We start from the raw sequence: 24,651 nt of genomic DNA on the forward strand, positions 1-24,651 counted from the left end.
GACAATTGTTGTTTCTGAAATAGTTTTTTCTTTTACATCAGACAGACATGACAGGAACTTAAACCTAGCCATTTGTATACAGATATGACTTTATAGTTATGGTGATCTCTTGTAGCTTCAGCAGATATTAGCCATCATAAATATAAAAGTGGGGATAAAAATACATTCACTTGTGCTGAATAAATCACAAAAAGCTGCCACCGGAATGAGAAGATTAACTGGTCAACTATCATCAATCTAAAGTCAAGAGAAAAAAGTATTAATGGAAGTATGTTTCATGATGTGTATTACAGGGAAGGGAGGAGCTTTTTTCCCCACCTTAACACAGAAGTCAGAGGTCATGTTCAGACCTAGTTAAAAAAAAAAAAAAATCACAATCCATAGTCTTGCTCAAGAACATTTTAGCAGATGTGGATGAAGTTGCAACAAATCTCTCGTGTTCTGTGATTAAACTGCAGCACAACGACAAAAAATAAAACCATAAAGAACTTCCAAAATAGACAGAAACCATTAAAAATAAAAACAGGATATTACAGTAGCAACAATTTACAGACAACAGAGCAGAGGCACAAACCACCCATCACTACGCACGATGATCAAAACTCAGTGAATAAAAATGGTTGCAGTGTCTGGTTTGAGAATGTGAGGCATTATCAAAACCTTCAGTCTGAAAAAAATATAAATACATTATTGTGATGAGTGTTGGTCTGTGGAACCTCAAAATGTTAGACCTGCACTTCTTTCTAACTACAGGAGTACGACATACAGGAAAGACCTACATGAATCACACCGATGGTTTCATATGTTTTAGTCCATTAACCAGTCGTCCACAGTCAATATTACTGTTGTTTCTCAAAGCACGTTGCATTTAAGTCTCTTAATCTCTCGCTTTCTTTTTTACTTGCAGGAAACAAATTGCAAAAAGTAAATGCAGATATTATTTGTAGTAAGGTTCAGGTTGGTTTTTATACTGCAAAGAATTCAACAACCTGCCATCTTTAAGGGAGTAAAATCACATTCAGCAGTCAGTATGCCTTTGAAAATGGTTAAAAAGAAATGTAAAGCATATGTGATTTATACCAAAAGAGCGAAAACACTAAAGTCATGGAAATGTGCATAACTCCATTAGAAGTCCAAGCAAAATTTCCCCACAAAGTAATTAAACATCCAAAGATGATATTCAAGTAATATTGTGCCAGTATGCATTAACTCTTTAAATCCTCCACTCTCAATTTGTGCACATTCTGTGGATTAATGATGCTATATAATGCCTTAAGATCTCCTCTTTAATGAGGTGCAATGTTCATGTCCACTAAATGTTATTATAAATACACATACATGTCAATAGTAAGCTTATGGAAGACAGAAATTTATCACAGTTAACATTCATTGGTAAGGGACTAATCCATCCATTGCACTGCAAATTCAAATCGATACACGCGCTGAATGTTTTGGTTTTCATTATCTCTACCACACACTCAGTCTTCTCCAATACATTCCTTGGTCCCTTCTACTGTGTTCCCAAAATGTTGTCAGTGCCCCAGTTACCCTGCCAGTTGCCCCCGTTGTAAATGAACATCATCCCTGTTTAGTACAGGACTTCACAGAAAAAGGCCCAGTAATGTTGTTGTGCTGTGCTGCCAGTGTTTATGCTGATTAGGTTGGTTATCAAGTCTATCTGATCCCAGACCAGCTGTGCAGATAGGAGGACCAGCCTGCGCCCCGAGACCCGGACGCTTCTTCCTCACCTGTATAACAGGAAGCCAAGAACACCTGGTTTATTAATTACAGTCATTGTGTGTGCTAAATCAAGATTTTAGAGATGCATAGAAAGTGTTTTATCATGTGAATAGAACTGATGCTGCAGTCTGGTAAACTGTGTGTGTTGCTGTATTGTGAGAGTACGTACTATAGCAGAGACAGATTCCACCAGCCTGGCTGCATGGTCATTTACGTGAACTCAATTTATCCATGCATTGATTCAAACAATTTGATGTACAACATAGAAGAGTAGAATCAATATCACTAAAACAATAAACCTTATGAACCTTTTGTGGCAGATTTGGGTGAACTGAATTGGCTCTGCAGTGAGGCACAAACCAGTGAGTTTGATATTGAAAAATAAGCTATGGCATACCTTGTGCAATGGCAGCCAGTTTGCTTTTCTCCTCTGGACTGAGCTGCAGCATGGTGTGAATGACGGGCAAAAGCGCCTGCCTCTCGCTGCCCGATCGCAGGAAGATGAACTGCAGCAGGACGTTCTTCAGATACTCCAGATTGGCCACACTTTTCTCCCTCTCCTGGTTTCGCTCAAGACGACGCACTTCACTCTTCAACAGCTGGCAGGTAGAAGATATCAGAAACATGAAATCTCAAAAACAAAACAAAAACATGGACCATGCTTGAGTGGTATTTGTTTTTTTGATTCCATCACCTGAAATGGTACTTATATTTATATGTTTGTTCTTGGATTACAAATGCGTATGTTATTATCTGATCATAGCCAGATTATTTTTCCCCAGAGTACAGTGTTAACTGTTTATAATTTGCTGTTCCTATAGATATGTGATCGTTACTATCCAAAAAACCAAAACTGAAACACGGTTTGGTTTTGCTGGTTTTACAGCCTTTGGTCTAAAATCCTATTCTGATTCAATTCAGCTAATTTCAGTTTATTTATATAGCACCAAATCACAACATAAATAATCGAGGGATGTCAAGTAGCAAGGCCAAAACGTAAAGTAGCTACATTAATAAAGAATCAAACTCAACAATTTCAAATGAGTCCCTTTGAACAGGCACTTTGACAGCATGAATTTTGGTCCGCGCTACTTTCCGTACTACACCACCTTACGTCACACACAACAACTATGGCGGCGCCCTCTGAGCAACAGAAGTCCAGTGTGTTAGAAAAGACGTGTTAAAACGCGAATTAGAAGAACAATTTATGAACCTGGAGTGTTGTAATTGTACATAAAGCAGGTGTGGAGAGGTTCGAGCTACCGACTGCAGTGAAAGATGGGCTTTGAGCGGCTGCTGTGCGGGGCGCTGGAGAGTTACTCCAGGCAGTTTCTACTCGGTAATATTCGGCAGGCAGTTGGAGCATTTAGAAATGCGTCGACTTTAGCGAGCAGAAGCGTGTCCACCAGGCTCGCTGTTCCTGGATTGTTCAGCCGGATATTTATCCACACAGGCCGACAGCCCGGAGCCCGTCGCAGCCTCTGCTCCTCCGTCCAACCCTCCAGAGATGTCACCTTGTTCGAGCACGACAGGACCCGCTTCTTCCGGCTTCTCTCGGTATTCAGCGGCGGGCAGTTCATCTTCTGGACATATTTGGCTCACTTCGCCTTCACCGGGCTCAGAGACACGGGGGGCACCGCAGAGAAGGCTAAAGCCAAGGCGGCCACCGCCACGGGGCTGGCCGGGATGTGGAGCTTTGAGATGAACCTGGGCTCGAACACCTGGAGGTACGGCTTCACGCTGGGATGCCTGACAATCGGAGCTGGGATAGTCGGGCTCGGGGCTCTGTTCTGCCGGAGATCCGTCAGCAAGGTGGTTTTACATCAAGGTGGGAAGATTGTGACCGTCTGCACACAGTCACCTTTGGGAGCAGCGCAGGGCCGGAGAATAACTGTCCCACTGTCCCAGGTCGCCTGCCACGCCCACAGACAGGAGTCCCCCTCATTCATCCCCCTCCGAGTTAAAGGACACAAGTTCTACTTTCTTCTGGACAAAGAGGGGACTGTGAATAACGCCAGGCTGTTTGATGTCACTGTTGGTGCTTACCGGCCAGTTTAAACTGTGGTGGTTACACAGATGTCAAAATGGTTGTGGACACTCAACAGACACACTGGTTCACGTGTCGGCCAAACAAATATACCAGTGTATTTTTGATCATGGCAGTTCAAATAAAATGTATGATATCAAAATGGGTTGATTGAGGTTAATTACAGTTGGTATCAAACATGGCATACTAATGCTGTTGACACTAAGACTGTAATGCATATATAATACATCTCAAAGTCTCTCTGCAGTTGTTGATTAAACCCCTCAGAACTCATCTCTGTTGTCACATATTTAATTTTTTACCTTGAAAATAATCTCTCTCCCGCATTAAAAGGGTTTAGATGTAACTCTGTACCTTTGCTTTCTCTAGAATGTGCAGATCTATGTAGTGCTTGCCTCTTTCGACTCAAACAGTTCCACTCACTGTAGCTGGAGCAACTATGATTCTGCTCAAACACCGTGAAACTATCCTAAACGAGTTCTAATAATGGAGTAATTGAGGTATATGTGTTTGAACTGGAAATCAATTCAGAAGGAGAAAGCCATGGAAAGCCCCACCCTTTAAGTTGACAGGATTGGTTCCCATTGGCTATACATGAAACAATGGACCTGTGTCTTTGAGACTGTCATCAGTACACTGCAGTTTCAAGGTGGAAGTGCTCAGGCATTAAGTTGCTTATTTGACTCATGACATGTAGTATAAAAAAACATTATGGATAGACCAAATATTCAATGTTCAATCTCACAGTAAACAGACGAAAACGTCTTAATATCCTGTGATACACATGTACATATTCAGCTACTGAAGAAACCCATGAATGACAGGTTCCCTGCTATCACAAACTGTTAAAATACAACCTCTAAGATACGTTTGTTTCAAATATCAGTTATAAGTCTTTCTTGATTTACCGATAATAAGCATTAGCTGAAAAATCCAAACCATATCATATGGACAAAAGCTTGTTTTTCAATGGTTGGTCTTTAAACTGGCTGAAAGGTAATAAAGCAAACACCATTCTGAATGAATTTTTTCTGTTAAAGTCAAGATATTAATACAGTGTGTGTGTGTGTGTGTGTGTGTGTGTGTGTATACTTGTGCATGTATACATACAGTGATTTGTTCCATGAGAACAGCATTGGTGGCCTCAGTTTCATGCAGTAGGCTGTTCATGTGCTCCATGCTGCGGTTCGCTGTGGTCAGCTTTTCACTTAACTCTTCTTTGGTTGGCTCCACTGTCCAAACAAATGGCTCTGGAGACCAAAGCCACAGACAAGTTAAAGGTTTGAGTCACATATGATGAATGTGTTTTGCTATTAGTGCATTGATAATACTTTATTCACAGATGAACCCCTATCAAACAATATTAAAACTTTACAATGCATCGTAATGTTTAATAGTTTTGACTGTACTGAAGACTGCTCTACCCTGATCAAACAAAAATAGATAAAGAGTGTTAACTTCAGTTTTTAACCTCTCACTAAACTAACTATTCCGTTCCTTTGCCCCAAATAAAGTTTTAAAGATGGCAAATTATGGATATAAGGAATAATATACTGTACACTTGGCTGAAAATTCATAGTGCTTTAATAAACTGACTTTATATTTATGAGTGTACCTCTGCTTTCAAACACACCTTGTTTGGGGTCTGGGGATGTGAGAAGCTGTTCCAGGGAGGGTAGCGGTGTAAGAGCAGGGGAGGAACTCTCAGTCTCAGTGGTCTCCATGCCCTCTCCCTCCTCCCTGGCCATTGACTGAAGATCGCTGAGGGCCACCAGTCCCAATCCTGCCGGGTTCTGATCTGTGTTTCTGCGCTGGGCGTCTAATGCAAGAGGCTTACGGCTGGACTGGACCACCACTGGACCTGGATGGGTGTAAGAAGTGGTTAGAAGCAAAGGGATCTTGAAAAGTAGTCACTTTCCAGAAAAAAATATCTTTTTAAAGAATGTGTTACACAAACGAAGATGCTTTCAAACTTGGTAAAAAATTACAGATGACATTACAACTGAAAACTAGACATTTATTTTATCAGAGTCAGACTGCAGCACCTATCATGGCTTCAAAATGCTTTAGTCAAATGCTTTTATGATCATTTCTGCTACCAGCCCTCCGTGTGCCTGTAATTCCACCAACAAAGGAGCAGAAGCTAAATAAATGAAGATTAAAATATTTTTAGCCAAGAGAAGAATTGGAATCTTTTTATTGCCTATTTTGTCAAATAAAAAAAATGAACACTGTGATTCTTCATGCTTAGGCAGCACAGCCCTTTACCACAAATTCCTGCTAGTTGTAAGAAGATGTCCTACTTTATTGTGACATGAGGGGGCACCAGACAACCTCAGGTCTAAACCAGTTTAGCTCTCAATAACAGTGACAAAAAAGTGTGATGAGAAGAGCAAGAGGGAAGGATGAGGCACTTGAGGAGGTGGGTGGACAAAAGAAAGGATTGTGATTAATGAACCTGAAACTGAACCAAGAGACCAGACTTCTAACCAACTCCCCTCATCTAAGTGAGAAGTTCAAGTCTTGTTATATGCAGGCCACTTTGTTGTGTGTGAATCCATTATAGCTAGATAAGCTTTTGTAATCTGATCAGGATTCAGGAGTAACAGTTAAATAATGGCTGTGGCCCAGGAAACCTGAAACATTTCACAACAAAAACATGTTTAGCCCGTGTGAAGCCTAAAAACACAGCCTCCTTACACTATTGATAGGATAGTTTAAGAACATTACTACAGAGAGCTTATAAAGGGAGCACAACACTCTCTGCAACTAATGTAGACTGTTTTATATAGTGCACAGTTTCCAAGTACTATACACTCAAGAGTAGAGATGGAAGATACACAAAGCTCTCATGTAAATGCTTAAAGAATTCATTAGGAAATAAGAACACTGATTTATCGTAAACTGAATTCTGGACATTACATGAAACATAATATTAAACACAGTCTCAACAACAGTCAGCAACAGAGAGAGCAGCTGACAAAGCCACAGCTTTCACTGGTTTTTAACATAAAATACTGTTTTTATTTTGTGCTTATGTACTGCTTAAATATTTAGATTAAAGGGAAAATGACACCTAACAAGACAGTGAACATAGATCAGTTTTACAGTTAGTTACAGCTGATTTACAAAAAATACGAGGCCAGTGAAATTTGTCCAGAGTCCAGTAGTTTTATGACCCACCTGCCCAATAGAGCCTGTAAAACACACTGCTGCTGGACCCTTCTGCATTTTAGCTGCCATTAAATCCAAACGCCGTGGTAAAAATGCCTCAAATATGACTTTCAATGAAGGCTAATATTGGCCTCGTATATCGAGTTAATCCTGGCGCCCATGTGCGAGTCGCTAATGATGAGTCTCTCCAGATGCCACAGTGAGCTGTTTGCCACACTGAGGGGCGGGAACAGAGCTGAAGAACCTTGCCAACACCTGGCCATGCAGAAGTGACAGAAGCAACACACACACACACACACACACACACACACACACACACACACACACACACACACACACACACACACACACACACACACACACACACACACACACACACACACACACACACACACACACACACACACACACACACACACACACACACACACACACTTTCTGTTCCTAGCCATTACTATATGTGTGTTTGCCGTCTGACTCCAGAGGGCAGCTGTGTGGGAGGTGATGAATGAGCTCTCGATGCTGCTCTTCTGATAAACACACTGATGCCCCCCCTCCACTGTTCTCTCTCTGTCTCCCATCATTCCTCTCATGTAAGAGAAGAGTAAACAAGATAGAAAACTTGAACACTGTTAACCACTTGATGCTTTGGTAGATTTCTTTGTAACCCACCATTCATTCACATCCTGAAATCACTGCCGTCTTTTTGAGCAGTTGACGCTTTTTGGATCGTTTAGTGGCTTAGTAATATAATAGTTACATTTGCAGATAGTTACTGCCTGTTTAATTTAAATGGTTAAAGTTTAACATTCTCCTTGATGCTTACTGTTCTGGCTCTGCAGGTTGAAGAGTTGCTCCTCAACGCGGGTCAGCTGGCCCTGCAGGGTCTCCACCGTGGCCCGGTGATCGTCCTGCACCTTCCTTAGCTGCTCCCTGTAGGTCTGCCGCTGGGTTTCCACTTGGGAAGACAAGTCAGCCTGAGCTTGGGACAGGTCTGACCGAAGAGCCACATTATCTGACTGCAAAGACAAAAGCCTGGAGGGGGGAGACAGCGAGAAGAAGTGATTAGAGACTGCTCATTTAGGAGAAAGTCAGTGTAGCACATGAAAGAGCAGTTCAAAAAAAGGAGTGACAAGTGTTTGCCAGGTCCAATCAGGAGTTCTCAGCATGTGTCCCTGTGATTCATGATTGCAAAATCACAGAGAAGGAAAAGCTGAAAAGGCATACAGCGAGTGTGATAAATATATAGCATGTCAACAACATAGTATGAGTCCAGACCAGACACAACATAAATTTTGTTTAAACAAAACCCAAAGCCAAGTGAAGTCACCTCTCTCGGAGCTCAGCCTCTTTACTAATGGTTTCTTGGAGGATTTTGTTGTGTCTCTCCAGGAGAGTGTCGTGTTCATTTTGGAGCTGCTGCAGCTCTGCGGTGCTGCTCTGAAGACTCTGGTGGCTCTCTGCCAGCCTGGTCCTCAGCTGTTCTACCTGAGAGGACAACTGCTCCCTGCAAGACACACCACACACATAATGCATTAATATTACACTTTAAGTGTTGTTTTTAGTGTCTCACATACTACTAATTAGTGCTCACACTATCAGGTATCTGTCAATCGATTTCCTTAAAGTAAATGACTTCTAATGCAACATTTGTGATGCTTTGTCTATTGTCTGTATCTGCATTTTCTCAGTGGGGAAACAGCTAACTTGTATATTTGCAAATGACTAGTATTTTTGTTACTCTGATGGTTCTGAATTGTGCGTTCATTTTAGTTAAACAATCCAGATTTTTGGGACAGCTTTATAATATTCAATACCACATCTGTACAAAAGAAAGCCAAACTTCAATTACATAATTGTCTTCCTGATTATGTGCAAGCTCATTTTGAGTTTTTTCTGCCTCATTGGGACTACAAATTTCCTCATGCAGCCATAAGAGTGTTTGAGAGTCCCATAAAGGGAGATTAGAGATGGAGCATCAGTCCTAAAGAGATACAGTTCTCCCAATGTTAAAGCATGACACAGACAGGATTATAATTCCACTGCTGTACACCCAGTATGAATGTGAGCATTGTGAAATTAAGGTTAAGAGTTTTAACTTTACTCTCTGACACAACACAGCAAATATATCACTGCAGTTTACACACAGTCAGTTTTTTTGAATGCCTCCCTGTGGCTTCCTTTGCAGATTATTGTCATTCACTCGTTGTCCTTACCTCTCTACTTTACCAAAGTCTCCGTCACTTTGGGTGCTAGTTTTGCTCTTCTGCTGTTTGAGCACATTGTGGACTCGCACCTTATAACTCTCAAACTCTCCTGTTGTTGCCACGAGTTCAGCCTGGAATTACAACACACATTAGGGTGAGATACACAGTAAATAGCACAGCGCACGTTCACTGTAGACACTACGATAAATTTGGGACATGTGAGCAAATTTATTGTAGTGATTTTTGATGAACAATCAATGAAGAAAAAAACTAGAATTGCATCTGCAAATTCAAGACAAAGTAACTTTGATGCTGTTGCTGGGATTAACCTTCATATCAACTCTACTGTTCTACTCCCTATGTCCATTTTTTTACTGATGAAATGTAAGGTAGTGTAATTTAATCCTCACCTCAATGAAAGTAGCTGGAAATGACTATTGCCTTGGATAACAGCAAGCAGTGAACATGATACCTAAATTAAGTTCCATTAGTCATTAAACCTGTGTGTCATAAATGCACAATTGTTGGTGGTGACCTGTAAAGCATTTTTGAAATTATTGTTGCATACATTTGAGATGATCAAGATTTACAGCATCTATACACAATATGGGAAGTTTGATTATTGGTGTTGAGCTGAACTTTATGAAATGCCTTCCAATAATTTCACATTTGTGGTTTCACAAGAGTGCGTGCTGCAGCTCTTAAAATATTTTTTTTATTTTAACCCTACGCTTTGGAAGAAATAATAACAATCAAATCATTTACTGATTAGCTGTCACACAGAAAATTATAACAACCTATTTTGATAATCGAATGTTTAAGTCATTCCTCAATCACAAACACTGGCTAGTTTTTGTTCTGTGTTACTTTACAAGTAATACTTTTGGATTTTGGGCTTTTGATCAAACACAGCAGGCAATTACAAGTTGTCACCTTTGGGCAAGTGACAGAAGCACTTATCAAAAAATGCAAAAAAAACCCTGTAAGATCTAATGATTAATCAAAAAATAATTGAAAGATTAATAATGAAAATTGTAATTAGCCGCAGTCTACGTAACAATGACATGGTGCAGCCTTTAATAAATTTCAGCTACAAGTTAATATTTCTGCTTCTGTGCTTGAGTTAAAAAAACAGTAAAGAAGCTCATTAACCTGTAACCTGTGTAACACTTAGGGACTTCAAGACTCATAGTCACTTCACCTCTGTGCCACTCGGCAGAAGGTAGATTAAAGGGGGTGTAAGCAGGGGATTGTGAGGGTTGTATCATCATCAAACATTCTGCTTCGGCTATCTGCTAAGGGTACTGATCTTTGTGACTGTCTGTTACTTAAAAAGATAACTTTGCTTCTTCTTCCTTTCTTTGTAGATTTCACTCAGCTCATTTGTTTGACAGTGCTTGTGACTCCATCTGTAGATGCTGGCTTAAACCTGTAAATGATAAGTTTTGGATTTTGCACTTTATTCGACAGAAGTCGCCACCATAACGTCACCCTCTCTCCTTTCTGTTGGAGCCAGCAGAGTGTATGTTTTCGATGAATCTGAACAAAGGATTAAAACAAAGGAATAATTCAACATTTGTACCTTAGCAGTGTCTCTTTCCTGCTGCAGACTGTGGATACGTTGCTGCAGGGAGCTGCTGGTTCTTTGCTGCTGTTCTAATGCAGACTTAAGCTGCTCCTGTAGACGATGGCGCTCTGCTGTCAGCTCAGACACCTCAATCTAAATGCACAAGCACACACACTTTACGAAATGCTCCATTTGTGACCAAAATCAGAATTTGTCAAATTCTGTATTGTATCAGAAAGTCTAGCAGAGAGATGCTGTGTTGGGTGTGCTACCTTAGAGTTTTCCAGCTGCTGCTGATGAGCCTCCAGCTCTCCTTTAAGAGAAGCCTGCAGCATCATGAGGGAGGTTTCCTGCACGTACACACACACAGAGTGAAAATTTAAATGCATACACCCATTTACGTAAGCACACACATAAAAATGATCAACTATTCCCACATCTTCAAGGCCTCCCTCACAGTCATGTCTATGCATGGTTGCATAACACTATTTACATTGATCAGGCAGCAGGGTGACACACAGTCAGAGGAAATCCTTTGGGACACGCCAACAAACACTTTAGTCTAACCTTAACTTAAATTTCACTCCCAACACAAATCCTACAACCAGTTCTTAGCCTCATAACAGTTCTTTAGAGGGATATGGGAACGTCCTCACTTGGATGACCTAAAACTCAAACTGGTCCTCACAAAGATAGCTGCGTAAGTACACATGCAAGCACAACCAGACCTGTTTCTTTGAGTCAGCCAGGTCCTTCTTGGTCTTCACCAGCAGCTGTTTCATCTTAGAGGTCTTCTCCTCCCCCTGGTCCAGCTGGGACTTCAAAGACTCTGAAAACACACATGAACAAGCATATGTGGACATGTGCACACATGAAAGAAAAATTAAAAGAGAAAAAAAATGGATGTAGACTTGTGCTCCTAAAATCTGCAATGTATAAAAAAATTATTTTTGTACATGGGATCTGCAACACTGCTGGCTTCATCGGTCCATTAAAGTGATGGTAGTTTGTCATTTAGACACACGGTAGGTCATTTTTATGTTAATGATTCTCGTGACTTCATTTAGACGTATCCCCCATAGTGCTGCAGAGACCTGTGGTAAGATTTGTCATTCACACGAGTCTAGACAATACATCGTACAATGTACAATGCATAATAATGCATAATGAATAAAATGATTAAAATGAAATGATATGCTGCACAGGTATGCTGTGCCCCAACAACAGTATGTTTAAAGCAGGTATGTTTTTATTACCATGCAGTTCCCAAACAATAAGATACATGATTACAACATAAAAATGTTCATGTAAAAAACGTACAGGTTGTATTCTGTGTGTCAGTGAGTGTAACGTGTCCTCCATACCAATCTCCTCTTTGAGGGTTTCCTCCTTCTGGGTGAGCGTGTTTATCTGTGTCTTTAACTCCTCAGCACACTCATCTTTCTCTGAGAGTTTGGCGTTGAGCTCTTTTACAAGACGTTCGTAGTCGGCCATCTCCATGTCCAGCAGAGAGCTCTGCTGTGCTTCCTAGAGGCAGAGTCAACATACTACATTATCTCGCTGTCAGCCATTAATTTACTATTTCATGCTGCTCATAAAAGGTTGCTAGAATTTACAGAATCTAATCAAGCACAAAATTAGTTAATGTTCTACTTAACACAGACATTCTTACATTGATAGAAATATAACAGTTTGGCTTATATTTCAACAGATTTCTACATTTGTATTTGTGTGTGAACCTTGCATTTACAGTATGTCTACACAAGAGGTGTAGTGTGAGCGGCAAAGCAACACTGGCAGCCTCGGGGCTCTATCTGTGACAACACGACACACATTCAGGCATAATATTGACTTGTTAACCATCCAGGCTTTCAGGAAAATTAAGAGTCCATCACACAGCCACTTTTGTTTTGCATGTAAAACTAGAAAAGCACTCGGAGAGCGCAGACCTACAGGCCATCTGTTTGTCTGTCTGTCTGTTTGTCTGTCTGTTAACAGCATAACTCAAAAAGTCATGGACGGATTTTCACCAAATTTTTACAGAATGTCCGGAAGAGCAAAAGTAACAATCGATTAGATTTTAGAGGTGATCTGGATCACCGTCTGGATCCAGGAATTTTTTGAAGGACTCTGTACAATTGAGAGATGGCCCATCTCTCAAACAGACAAACAAACTCCGATGATTACATAACCTCCTGGCGGAGGTAATGAAAGAAAATAAACTTGGAGTCTAAGAAAATGCTTCATTTACAAATATATTGTGTCAGTTAAACCTGAGCAACTACACGACCTGTAGACAGCTGGATTGGTTCAAATAAGAGCAAATCTGTTCTGTTATACATCTTGAGATTGATGCGTGAAACAACTGGCTGAAATACTTTCTGTGCAGTCACATTTTTTCTGACAAAAAATTTGGAGTCATAAAAGCCCAAATTCTGGAAAATGACAATTACAATTACAGACACACCATGAAATATTTTACCACTTTGTAAAATTCAAGCAAGGAGATTTTTTTTCAGCCATATTTGACCTTATCTTTGTACTTTTAACTCTAGCAGTGTTCACAGTTAAAATAACTATTATCATACATTTATTGTTCTAATGAATTTCAGGAATAATCCAATAATAATGCTCTATATATCCTCAGTGTATCTTTTTTTAACTACTCTACAATAACAACTTTCTGATAGCTCTACCAAAACATGAGTAGCACAAAATGTACTCACTATCAGCATCAGCCTTAAAAACTCTGCTTGTTGGGTTGTACGGACAATGTGGACACATGACAAAATCAGACCTCCTGGCAGCTTTCATGTACACTGCTGTACTATGTAGGTCTCCACTAATGGAAAAGTAACAGCAGCTTCTGTACTGTGGGCTAGAACTGCTCTCTGTTTCTCTGTGAGGTGCTACTGTAGCTGCAGGCCGGCCATCACCAGTTCAGCCGCTTGACTGGATATGCCCTCTGAGACACACTAGTGTCTGAGAAGCATTTGTGTGTTTGTGTACGGCTACCTTGCGTAGCTGCTCCAGCTCCTGGGCAGTCTGCTGAGACTGTTGCTGCTGCTTGCGGAGCTGAGCTGTCAGCTCTTCTACCTCCTTCATGGCAGATGACAAGTCCTGAACAGGCAAGCACACGTACACTCGTATACAAAGGTTTTTTTTGTTTTTTAGTTAGCCATAAGACTACTGTATACAATGCAGATTCTATATCAAGAAATAAATTAACTACAAAAGAAGAATACTAAAAGAATTCACCCACTGCATGTGCTTTTATTACAAGACTAGCTTTATATAAAGGGAACAGAGATTGCCATAATCACCAGCCAGTAGAGAAATGTAAAACAAATGTTCATCTGTTTTCATTTCTACCTTGAGCTTTTGTTCTTTCATAGCTCTCTCAGCCAGCAGGTCTCTGTCCAGACTTGCTGATTGTTTCTGCAGCTCCTGGTTCTTGGTCTCCAGCTGCCTCACTGTGCTCCTCATGGTCTCCATACCGGCCAGCAGGTCCTCCTTCTCACTGCTCAGTGTCTCCATCTTCAAAAGATAAATAAATACTCCAGATTACTGTTGTCAAATGAGCCTACACCTCCAGTCCCCAAATTCTCATGATTAATGAATTTACCAGTAGACCTGAGGGTTGTATCTGAGGACTATTTTAATTGTGTGTTATCATCTTGATTGAGTGAATAGTTGTTTATAAAATGCCGCAAAATAGTGAAAAATGTAGATCAGTGTTTATCAAACCCCAACAAGCTACAAGAAAAATGTACTTACTTTACTTTCACAGAGGAAACCAAAAAATATTCTAATCTAAGAAGATGGAATATGAGAATTTTCACTTTCATTTCTTTTAAAGATACTCAAATCATTTAATTAATGGCAAAAATTTGTTGGTGAATAATTTAATAGCTTATAATTAAAGAACAATTGAAGCTCTAATAGGCAATGTTACCGAATGATAATTTGTGAAGTGAACAAGTGTTGAAATTATAAGGATGCTCAGTTTTCATTCTCATATTTGAATATAATTTCGAGATCTTGAGGCGATGCAGGACAGCTGGTCCCGCAATTTCTATACACAGTCAATCCGTTTTAGTGACATTACTGCATTGAGTTTATCTTGGTTTCACTTTTTCTTTTAAAGTATACATTGTGGAAATTCTACAGTCACATAATAATATAGAATCAAACTAAAAAGAAGGACGCCATCCTGAGAGACAGGCTGTTTTTCTTATTTCATAAGCCGGGTTTTCATTTAAAATGCACTTGTGGGCAAATGCACCAATCCTGCGTGAACACATGTGACACCTTTGAAAATCATTCATGCAAATCTGACAGTAGCAGGCTCTGTGGGCTTTCTCTTCAAGGAACACTGAACCAGCAGAAGCAGCAGCTATCTTCCATCATCTGTCAGCCCAACACTGAAGCTATGATTGGTAAACAGAGATGTCCAGACGTACTCTGAGATCCCTGACTAGCTTCAGTCTGCGCGCTCCCCCTGAGAACCATAAGCATACACAAGAATAAACTTGTGCCTGAGAAAATGCTGTTGCACTACTGCGCAGCAGATGGAAGCTATACCCCGCTCCATTTACCTGCCTCTTGTTCTCTCATTGGAAAGAGACAGTTATGAGCTTGGGGAAAGGGGTACATATAAAAACAATTTCTCCCTAGCTCACCCAGTCACATCGGATGGGCTATTTGCGGGCGCCGGGCTGTCAAATATAGCTAGGCGAAGTGTTGGTGGCTAAAATGGCTCCCTCTAAATCATATGAAAACTGAGTTATGCGATAAGTATTGGAGAGATCTATTACTGGACAAAGTGGCACTCCTTAGATTTACTGGTGGGTGAGAGCAGTTTGTGTGTTTGTTAGGGGTAATGTGTGTGTTTGTGAGTGTGTATCTGTGCTACCTGTGTGACAGCACTGCTGAGTCGTTTGGTCAGCTCAGCAATCTGTCTCTCTGCCGCCTCCACCTTCTCTCTCTCCTTATCCAGTTGCTCTGTTTGCTTGTCGTAATCTATCTGCAGGTTCTACACACACACACACGCACACACAAATCTTCAATATTCATTACTGGAAGCCGGTTGAACAGCTCAGTGAAGGTAAACACCATGCATCTTGGAAATCAGCTGCATGTACATTTGCGTATGGGACAAAACTCTCATTAGACACAACAGAGCGGTTTCTTCTTTAATGGAGACACAGTTGTAAAGCACAGTGCAGTCTGGGGGCCGCTTGCACAGACCACTGGGAGTAATATTATGCACAGAGTCTGTATTAAATAGTGCATGCTTCCACTTGCCAATTAGCAAAACAGAAAACCAATCAAATGTTAAATTAAATGTGCTGTTTTAATTTTGGGTTATGTGTTTTAAATTTGAAGAACAGTTTATGATATAAACCATCCATTTGATGGATATGATAAACCTGCACACATTTGTAATGTTTGTGACATTAGCAATGCTGATTATATCAAAAATTAAAGTAATTTATGCTATTACATATTAGGTTTAAACCCTTCCCAGGTTGCTGATTTAACCCCTAAACACTCATCTAACTGTATCAAGTTTCCATATTTAGAAGTTTTTTCCAGGAAAATATTCTCTTCATTCCTTAAAATTGCTTAGATGTAACTCTACACCTTTATTTCCACTCGAGTGCATGAATCTATGAAGTAACTGTCCTTCTCTATAACTCACCCTTCCCCGTTCGCTGCAGCTTCAGCTCCCTTTCGACTCAAACACTGCAAAATTACTCCATGCCACACAATAACTAGTTTCAATATTGGAGAAATTCAGCTATACATTTGAGTTGGAAACCAATTTAAACAAATAATAAAGATGCATAAAGCCCCACCCTGCAATATTACCGGACTGATCTGTTATGTATGAAACTGTGGGAGCCTAAATCTTAGTTTTTCAGATGGACATCAGTACGTTGCGGTTTCAAAATGGAAATAATCCACCATAGTGCTTCCTGATTATTTCAGTCATGCCTTGTCTTCCAGTATACAAAAGCATCACATGTACATGGTAACCACACATGAAAACTTGATTACACTTTAAAGATTGTTGGTGACCTGAAAAATTGGGTTTAGCCCCAAAATACCTCTAAAACACAAATCCAGTGGAACTAATGAGGGGGATAATTTGACAGCAGCAATGAAGGAGGAATGGTGAAAAGCCATTTCTGTGCATCTTTAAATTCCTAAAGCTTTGAAACTCTTTTCTAAGAGACAATCAGGACCTGAGTGCAAAACCTCTAGCAGAGTATCATGTATGTGAGACATCATAATACAAAAACTGCATTGGGAATATTTATTTAGTGAGGACGCTACCCTCATGCAAACTATTTCCTTGTGTGTGTTAGGTCTGAAACAGACATGAGTCTTGTTGAGTCACAGTCAGTCCTACCTTGTAGCCTTCAGCACCGTGTATAATATCTTTCATAGAGCTGTTCACTTTCTCCCTCTCTGTTTTCAGTGATTCAATTTCCTCCTTGAGGGCTGTAACCTGGAAAAAAAAATCAAATAAAGCATGCATATTACCTTGTGAAATAACTAATCTGAGCACTGATGCAGAAATTGTTAATGATCTTAGTCTGTCCTTGAAACAATGCTGTCTTATGCAATGACCCTACATATCTGTATCCGTGCTTAACATTGACAGCTTAGAAATATCTTTCTTCACATTACCTCTTTCTTACTGTTGTCCAGCTCCTTCTTTGCTTTGACAGCAACCGCCTTGATTTTGTTCATTTTTTCATCCTTCTCTTTGTTTTCTTTCTCCAATAGAGCTGAGAGGAGTTAAAGTTGCACAGTCTGATTAACAGTCTGAAACCTACAATTCATCATAGAAATTGTAGCTCATAAAGAAGGAAAACTAAAACAGTTTTGAAGGGACATATATTTTGCAAAACAACGTGGACTAGAGTTATGTCCACACCTATTTTCTTTGTGATCTCATCGGATGTACTTTCCTCAGAGGAAGCAGACTGAGCAGTAGACTCCTGAGAGAGTGACAGAGGAAACAGAGAGAAAAATCAGGATAGTCGGAAAAAATAACTCAAACTAATGCATGTAAACAAGCCATAATCTGTTTTTGTTGTTAGTACTTCCATAAGAGAGAGAAAAAAATGAACACAAAAGACATGCATTTTTCATTTCTTCATAATTGCACTACTGTTAGGGTGGATACGCCCTCTTCCACTTGACATAAAATAAGCACACATCAGGCGCTTCACTCACCTGCACAGCAGCCATTTCACTCCTCAGCTGTGATATGACCGAGTCCTTCTCTGTCAGCTGTTCTCTGAACTCTCTGCTTTCTTCCTTCATCTTTTTCTCCATCTCCTGTTTCTCTTCTTCAGCCTTAGCCATCAGACAAACCTGAGCCTGGAGTTTTTGGTTCTCATCACTAATCTTCTCATTAACTGACTTCATATCTTGCAGGTCTTCCTGCAGCCCCTCAGTGTCCTTCACAACCTCCTCTAGGTTGGTTCTTAACATTTCTCGCTCCTGTTCTAGGTCTTTGATGCGAACCTGGAACTCCTTTTGCAACTCCTCCGATCCTTCCTCTCCTTGAGCCTCTTCAATGCTTCTCTTCAACAGGCTCCTCTCCTTCTCCAGCTCCTCGATACGTGTTCGGAGGTCTTCAGCCTCTTCAGTGGACTTTTTGAGGACTTCAGACTGATTTTCCTCCAGTGCTCGGATAGAGGCACGGGCTTCTTCTGCCTCCTCGGTCAGTGAATTCAACTTGACTTCAAGGTGTTGCTTTTCAGAAGTCTCCTGCTCCAGCTGAGCCTCCAAAGCTGCCAGTTTAGAGCCTATGAGTTCCTTCTCCTCCTGAGCCTTAGAAAGCCCTGTGAAACCCTCTTCCAATTTCTGACAGAGATCAGCCTTTTCTGTAGAGAGCTCTTTGATAGCCACCTCTAAAGCAGAAACCGTTTCCTCGTGTCTTTTAAGCTCCTCTTTCAGTCTTTCTTCTATCTGTTCTCTCTGCTCCTTCAGATGTTGCACTTCATCTTGTGTTTCGGTTTTCATGCTCTTCAACTCCTTCTCTTTTTCCTCTTTCAACAAAAGTGCTTCTTTCTGTTTCTCCTCCAGCAGCTGCTCAATTTCTTTTGTTTTCTCTTCATGGAGCTTTTGCAGTTCCTCTTCTCTGAGCTTTAGCAGGTTGTGTATGTTGTCTCGCTCTTCAGTCAGTGTGTTGACCATTTCTTTAAGATCTTGAGTCATGTTATCCTTCATTGCCAGCTGGGAGATGATTTCTTCATTCTGCCTGCTCAGGTCTGCGACAGACTGCTTCAGTTCACTGGCTAACGTTGTTTGCTCCTCTACAGAAGATAAAAGCTTCTGGTCCTGACTTGGGGTACTTTCAAGCTTCAACTTCAGGTCTTGCACACTCTCAATCAGAGTGTTTTTCTCCTCTGTAACTTCTTTTACCCTCGCCAACAGTTCATCCCTCTCCTGGCTGAGCTGTTCCATCTTCTCATTGAGGTCTCTTACTGTATTTGCTCCCTGTTCTTTCATGGCTTCGTACTGTTGAACAAAATCTTTTGTCTTCTCACCCAGTTCTGTTTCCACACTTTGAAGTATGTCCCTCATTTGGTGGCATTCAGCCAGGGCAGAATCTCTCTCTCTGATTAGAGACTCACACTGGGTCTTCCACTCCTGGTCCATCTTCTGCTGCTCCTCTGGATTCAGGGAGTTTTGGTCCTGGGCTGCTCTGATTACTGACTCTTTGGATTCTCCGGGGACTGCTTGTTGATCAGGATCCGGGGTCATTGCAGGTTCAGTGAAAGCATTGTCCTTGGTCATCTGCAACTCATTAATTTTGAATTCCAGTTCTTCTCTCTCCATCTGGAACTCCTCCTTGACTCTCTCTAGCTCTGCCTCAAGCTCACCCTTCACATTACTAAGTAAGGTGAGCTCGTCCTGAAACATGGTGTTTTGGGCTTGAAGATCATCCAGTGTCACTTTTAGTCGTCTGGCCTCAGTCTCCTCTCCATCGTCATGGCTGGACTCACCCTGACTGCAAGCAGACAGCTCCAGCATTTTGGCGATCCCTGAATTACGAGGAGCTTCCTCATCTTCCTCTTGCACGTCCTGCAGGTAGCTTTCTGTGATAGAATAAGTGCAATGTTAGCTAAAACAGTCGCTGAAAATGTTAATTTAACATGGACAGCATCGTGTTCACAAGAGAGAAATGTTATGTATGCACAGTATTATAGCTTGAATAGATGAAATCACCTATAGCAAACAGTGAACATCCTTCACTGTAAAACATCTTGCTCTAAGCTCTGACTTTGCATGAAGTCCTGTTTTACCTTTGAGAGCAAGCTGCTCAGTTAGCTCCTCGTGGAGCAACAAGAGACGCTCCCTCTCAATCTCACAGTCCTCCTCCAGAGCTCTCATTTCCTCCTCGTGCTGCAGACTCTTCTGAGCCAGATCCTCCTTCACGTTCTCCACCTCCTGCTGGGCTTTAGTCAGCTCCCTTTGGTGGTTCTCCTGTAGCTCAACAATCTCCTGGGAATTTAACTCTTGGACTGCTTGCAGCTCACCTCGAAGGGTTTCCAGCTGAGCTTCTAAGCAACGTCTGACTTCTTCTGCACTCTCGTTTGCACTGGCATGATCTGCTTGGCGCTCTCTCTCTCTTTCACTGTCCCTCTCTCTGTCACTCGCTTCTCGCTCTTTCAGTAATTTCTGGAAATGAGCCACTTCTTCTTGGTGTTTGCTTTTGGATTCCTCAATGCTGTCCTCTAAGGTTTTGATCTTCCTTTGGTGGTCTTCTATCACACGGTCAAGCTCACTTTGAAGCACTGCTAGATCATCCTGCACAAAAAACAGACATGTAGGTGTATTATCACAACCTGATTTAATGAAAAAAAAACTTACAGAAATACACCAGAATACCTCAAAGTGTTCTAAAAGACCCTCCTGAATTCAGTAAAACCGTGTAATTCACTCGTGTTACACATCATAGCAGTATTAGTGTTATATTTCACCTTTGCTTGCTGCTTAGTCCTGTCTAAATCTTTACGAGACAAGGCAAGGCTTTGTTGAGTTTCTGCTTTCTCCAGTAGTAAGGTGTCCATTCTCTCAGTCAGCTCCTATTACACACAAATCCACATGATTGACATGTTGCCGTATGAAAATGAAGTACAGCATGTTCACAGAGGGAAATTTATAGCAGACACATGGGATACTGCCTTATAAACAAACCTGTATCAAAGAGGAGTCATCCGAGCTGCTGCTGCTGTTTTTGCATTGTTGTTTGAGGGATTCAACTTCATTTTCTAGATCTGAAATCACAAACAATGTCATGTGACAAACCAGTACATAAATGGCACATACACAAACACGAGTTTTTATAGCATTTATAGTTACCTGCACATTTGCTTTTCATCTTTTGCATGGCAGCCATCTGCTTTTTGGCAAATTTGATGAGGTCATCTTTGGACAGGGTGTCCAGCTAAGAAAACAACATAAAGTGAAAAAAAGAGGGACATAAATCTATAGCCTATCTACATATCTATCAAAAAATAATATTTCTAAATATTTTGACACATTTTAACTTGCTGATAGACATTTTGAGCTATAATGTTTAAAATAATGATGCAGATGGGTGGCAAATTAAAAGAAAAACCAACAGAAAATTTTGAACTACCTGAAAAAGTTCAATGCAGCTTGGGATTGATTCTACTGGAGGGATAAACCAAACTTCCAAATGATATTCCCTAATTTTGTGTTTTCATGATGGTAGTAGAGAGAGTTGTCTAACATGCCGGTCCAAAATCTCTCATAGGTTTACAATTGGACAAGTGACTGTGAAAGTCATAGCATATCATTCAGATCATTTTAATACACATCAAATCATTCATTGACTCTCCTATAACACAAACGGGGTCATTGTCACACCGTCAGAAACCACTCCTATCAGAACAGAAACATTTCTTCATAGGATAAAGATGATCACTCGGAAGAACTTTTCCTACATTTGCAGTGACAGTAAAAAGTCCCCCACAGCAAAACAGAGCCACCACCAGACTTCCTTGGTGTACAGGTTATTATTATTTTCATTTAACATGTCACCCGTCTACTGTTGTGATGCTTGTTGAGGTGCAGTACCTTTGACTTGGGTGCACCTGCTGGTGATGGACTCACAGACTCAGATCGAGTACCTCCAGGGTCCTTTTACAGAAAGGAAAAAGAAAAAAGTACAAATTTAACTAGGTGCAGATTTGAAGGATTACATTATAACTCCGGAAAAATGTATCAATGACTGTATCAGGTATGGCATACTGTACAGTTGTACCCAATGAAGGACCAGTGTCAGTCAAAAATGTGACATTTTGTGATGCACAGCTTGTTGGCAAAAGAATACTGTTAGCAAAGCATATTTTATAGGACTTTCTGACTTGATTATGAAATGCTTTTAAATTCAGCATAAGTGTGCAAAGCAGAAGTTGTCTACTTCTAGCGAAAATTTACGTTTTAAAAAGAGTTTATTCTAGTAACAAGTACCCAGATACACAGGTTAGCAGGAGGGGAGCATGCTAACTATTTTGGAAACGAGACATTTTCCGAAGACGAGCTAACATAACGCTCAGAGTGGTGTTATGCCTTCCTTCATAACTGTATAATACTTCCTATATGTAGCGTATTTAAATAATAAGCGTTGGTAAGTTAGAAGTAATAGCCAGCTGCTAGAGTTGCCAGCACTATTCAGTGTTATAATTAAATAGTCATTACAAAGTAGCTATTGAGGAAAAAACTGTGTATCAGCTAACTTAAAGATGCTACACATGCATTCCTAAGTTATGTCTGACTAGCTAAAGCTAACCCCTCGACACTGAACATTTACCTCCATCTCTGTCGACCGCCTGTTTAGCTGCTTCTCAGTTGTCTGTCAAGCCCAAAACAACAGCTGGTGAGTTTACCGGACAGAGTCGACTCGATATCTACGATTCTTTTTTATTCTTCGGAGATTTAACACGTACAAATCTCCACTGTTTTGGTTTTGAGTGAACAGGATGAAGCAGCGACTCGCTTCCGCAATCGTCAACCCACTGACGTAGCATAGTACACGTCACATGTACAAACACGGGCGATAAGAAATCAATTATCAAGAAATCAATTATCAAGAAATCATTTGGTTTTTACAATAAAATATAGTATCATAAGACCACGGAATGCAATAAATAGAGTATTATAAAGTACAAAAGGCACATTATGGAAATAGAAAGCAAAATTAAAAGTCAGTTTCTTTAAATTAAATAAAAGATGCCAATTCTTACAGTGAGACCTTTCGTTACTAGAAGAGTGTCACTGAAAAAGATTTGAAATTTGTTTACCCCACCTTCTTACCCTTTGTTAATCATGAACTCTGTAAGGCAACAGATAATTTCCTTTACAATTTTATGTGGAAAAACAGACATCAACAAGTTATTAAAAGAAATGTTGAGTTTACAGAGAGCAGAAAAAAGCAAGGAAGTCTCAGATTTTGCTAATTGGAACAGCACCATTAAGATCAAATGTTCAGAACTCCCAGAATCACTGTGAAATTTCCTATCAAACAATTATTTAAAAACCTTAGTGACTCAAAGTGTCTCATGAGGTGTGACAACACTGTCTCTAACCCTTAAAGTTCTATTATAGCCCTTATTGTCTTGGAAATTGTGCTATCTTCAAAACTTTTACCTACTACACGAGCATGTTATTTGGAAGAATGGCAACATTACATATAAGATTATATATAAAGAGAGACTTAGATTTAAATGGGTAAAATCTTTGGTAATGGGTAAAATCTTTGGTATTGCTTTGCTTGGTAATAAATCTCTGTCATTAGGAAACATTTCTAGAATTTACTGGAGTCTTGAATTGCACAAGAATTTCCTTTGTCCACAAGCTGATTGCAAGTATATTGATAATGCTCAATAAACAGAGAGAGAGAGAGGGAAACTCAGCATTCACTTTCAGCCTTCTTTCTTTTACTGTTTGAGAGACAGCACCCTTGGGAATTATGTACAATCAAACTGAATTTGCTGTCACTATTTAACTGTAAGATACAAATACATCAAATGTTTTAAATGTGGAAAAGATTAACCCTGTTGATAAAATGTAACTGGCATCATCAAACTAACCCAAAAACTAACAGGCAAAATTCACAAACCTGTATCGCTCAATTGCAATGTATATCGGCCCACCTACAGTGTTTTCTGGAGGCCCAAATGTCATTAACTACACAGTTTGATGTCTGAGGGTTTCTGGCACGTGTCATTAGTGAGCAAGGAAAAGGTCAAATCATGACCTTTGATCTGTTTCAAGACAGATGGTTTGAAAGAGATGTCTGGATGTCAACACATGGTTTCAGTAACAGTAGAGTAGAGAGGGATAAATACAGCATACAGCAGCCTCAGAGCATCTCTGTGATGTACATTAAATATGTTGCTAGGACCGGAATAACATTTCATTCCATTGTGAAAATACATTTCATATGTGTGCTTTTTGCTTTTCACTGCACACTCTACTTCTGAAGCCCTATACTCATCACTTAATTACATAGCTGCAAGATAAAAAAAAAATTGTAACAAAAATAAAAATATACTAATTAAATGCTAATTTAGATACACCTTTCAAGTTGCAAACATTGTTTTGATGAGTGGGACTGACATATTAATGACTGTAATTGAATCAATTTAATAATATGCATATCTGGAACTGGAATTTCTGCCTAAATTCAGGTTGTTGTAACTTAATGAAATTGGCTAGGTAGCTTGATTTTTCTTCATCTTGAGTTAAGGAATTAAAGGCCCCTCCTCTATCTGAGCACACTGGACTATTTTAGAATACAGATTACATTTTAAGCTGCATATCCTGTCTTTTACAAAGACATTCCACGAAAGAAATTA

The 24,651-nt window shown here is 40.2% G+C and overlaps 2 protein-coding genes across 2 annotated transcripts; one reads left to right on the forward strand and one right to left on the reverse strand.

Moving 5' to 3' along the window:
- Positions 1 to 5: 5 nt before the first annotated feature.
- On the reverse strand, positions 6 to 22,795 carry LOC110964381 (GRIP and coiled-coil domain-containing protein 2). The gene is made up of 24 exons (XM_022213088.2): positions 22,605 to 22,795; positions 21,869 to 21,931; positions 21,128 to 21,212; positions 20,963 to 21,042; positions 20,746 to 20,850; positions 20,068 to 20,572; positions 17,987 to 19,860; positions 17,685 to 17,748; positions 17,435 to 17,535; positions 17,154 to 17,252; positions 15,651 to 15,770; positions 14,108 to 14,272; positions 13,751 to 13,855; positions 12,100 to 12,262; positions 11,464 to 11,564; positions 11,008 to 11,085; positions 10,751 to 10,888; positions 9,178 to 9,299; positions 8,292 to 8,468; positions 7,788 to 7,996; positions 5,421 to 5,648; positions 4,898 to 5,037; positions 2,138 to 2,339; positions 6 to 1,748 (listed from the first exon to the last, which is right to left on the reverse strand). The coding sequence occupies exons 1-24, from the start codon at positions 22,608 to 22,610 to the stop codon at positions 1,675 to 1,677; spliced, it is 5,004 nt and encodes a 1,667-aa protein (XP_022068780.1). The 5' UTR covers positions 22,611 to 22,795; the 3' UTR covers positions 6 to 1,674.
- On the forward strand, positions 2,813 to 4,060 carry tmem223 (transmembrane protein 223). Its single transcript, XM_022213090.2, has one exon. The coding sequence runs from the start codon at positions 3,019 to 3,021 to the stop codon at positions 3,796 to 3,798; it is 780 nt and encodes a 259-aa protein (XP_022068782.2). The 5' UTR covers positions 2,813 to 3,018; the 3' UTR covers positions 3,799 to 4,060.
- Positions 22,796 to 24,651: the final 1,856 nt, after the last annotated feature.

The sequence above is a fragment of the Acanthochromis polyacanthus genome, chromosome 14, assembly GCF_021347895.1.
Source record: "Acanthochromis polyacanthus isolate Apoly-LR-REF ecotype Palm Island chromosome 14, KAUST_Apoly_ChrSc, whole genome shotgun sequence".
Lineage (NCBI taxonomy): Eukaryota > Metazoa > Chordata > Actinopteri > Pomacentridae > Acanthochromis > Acanthochromis polyacanthus.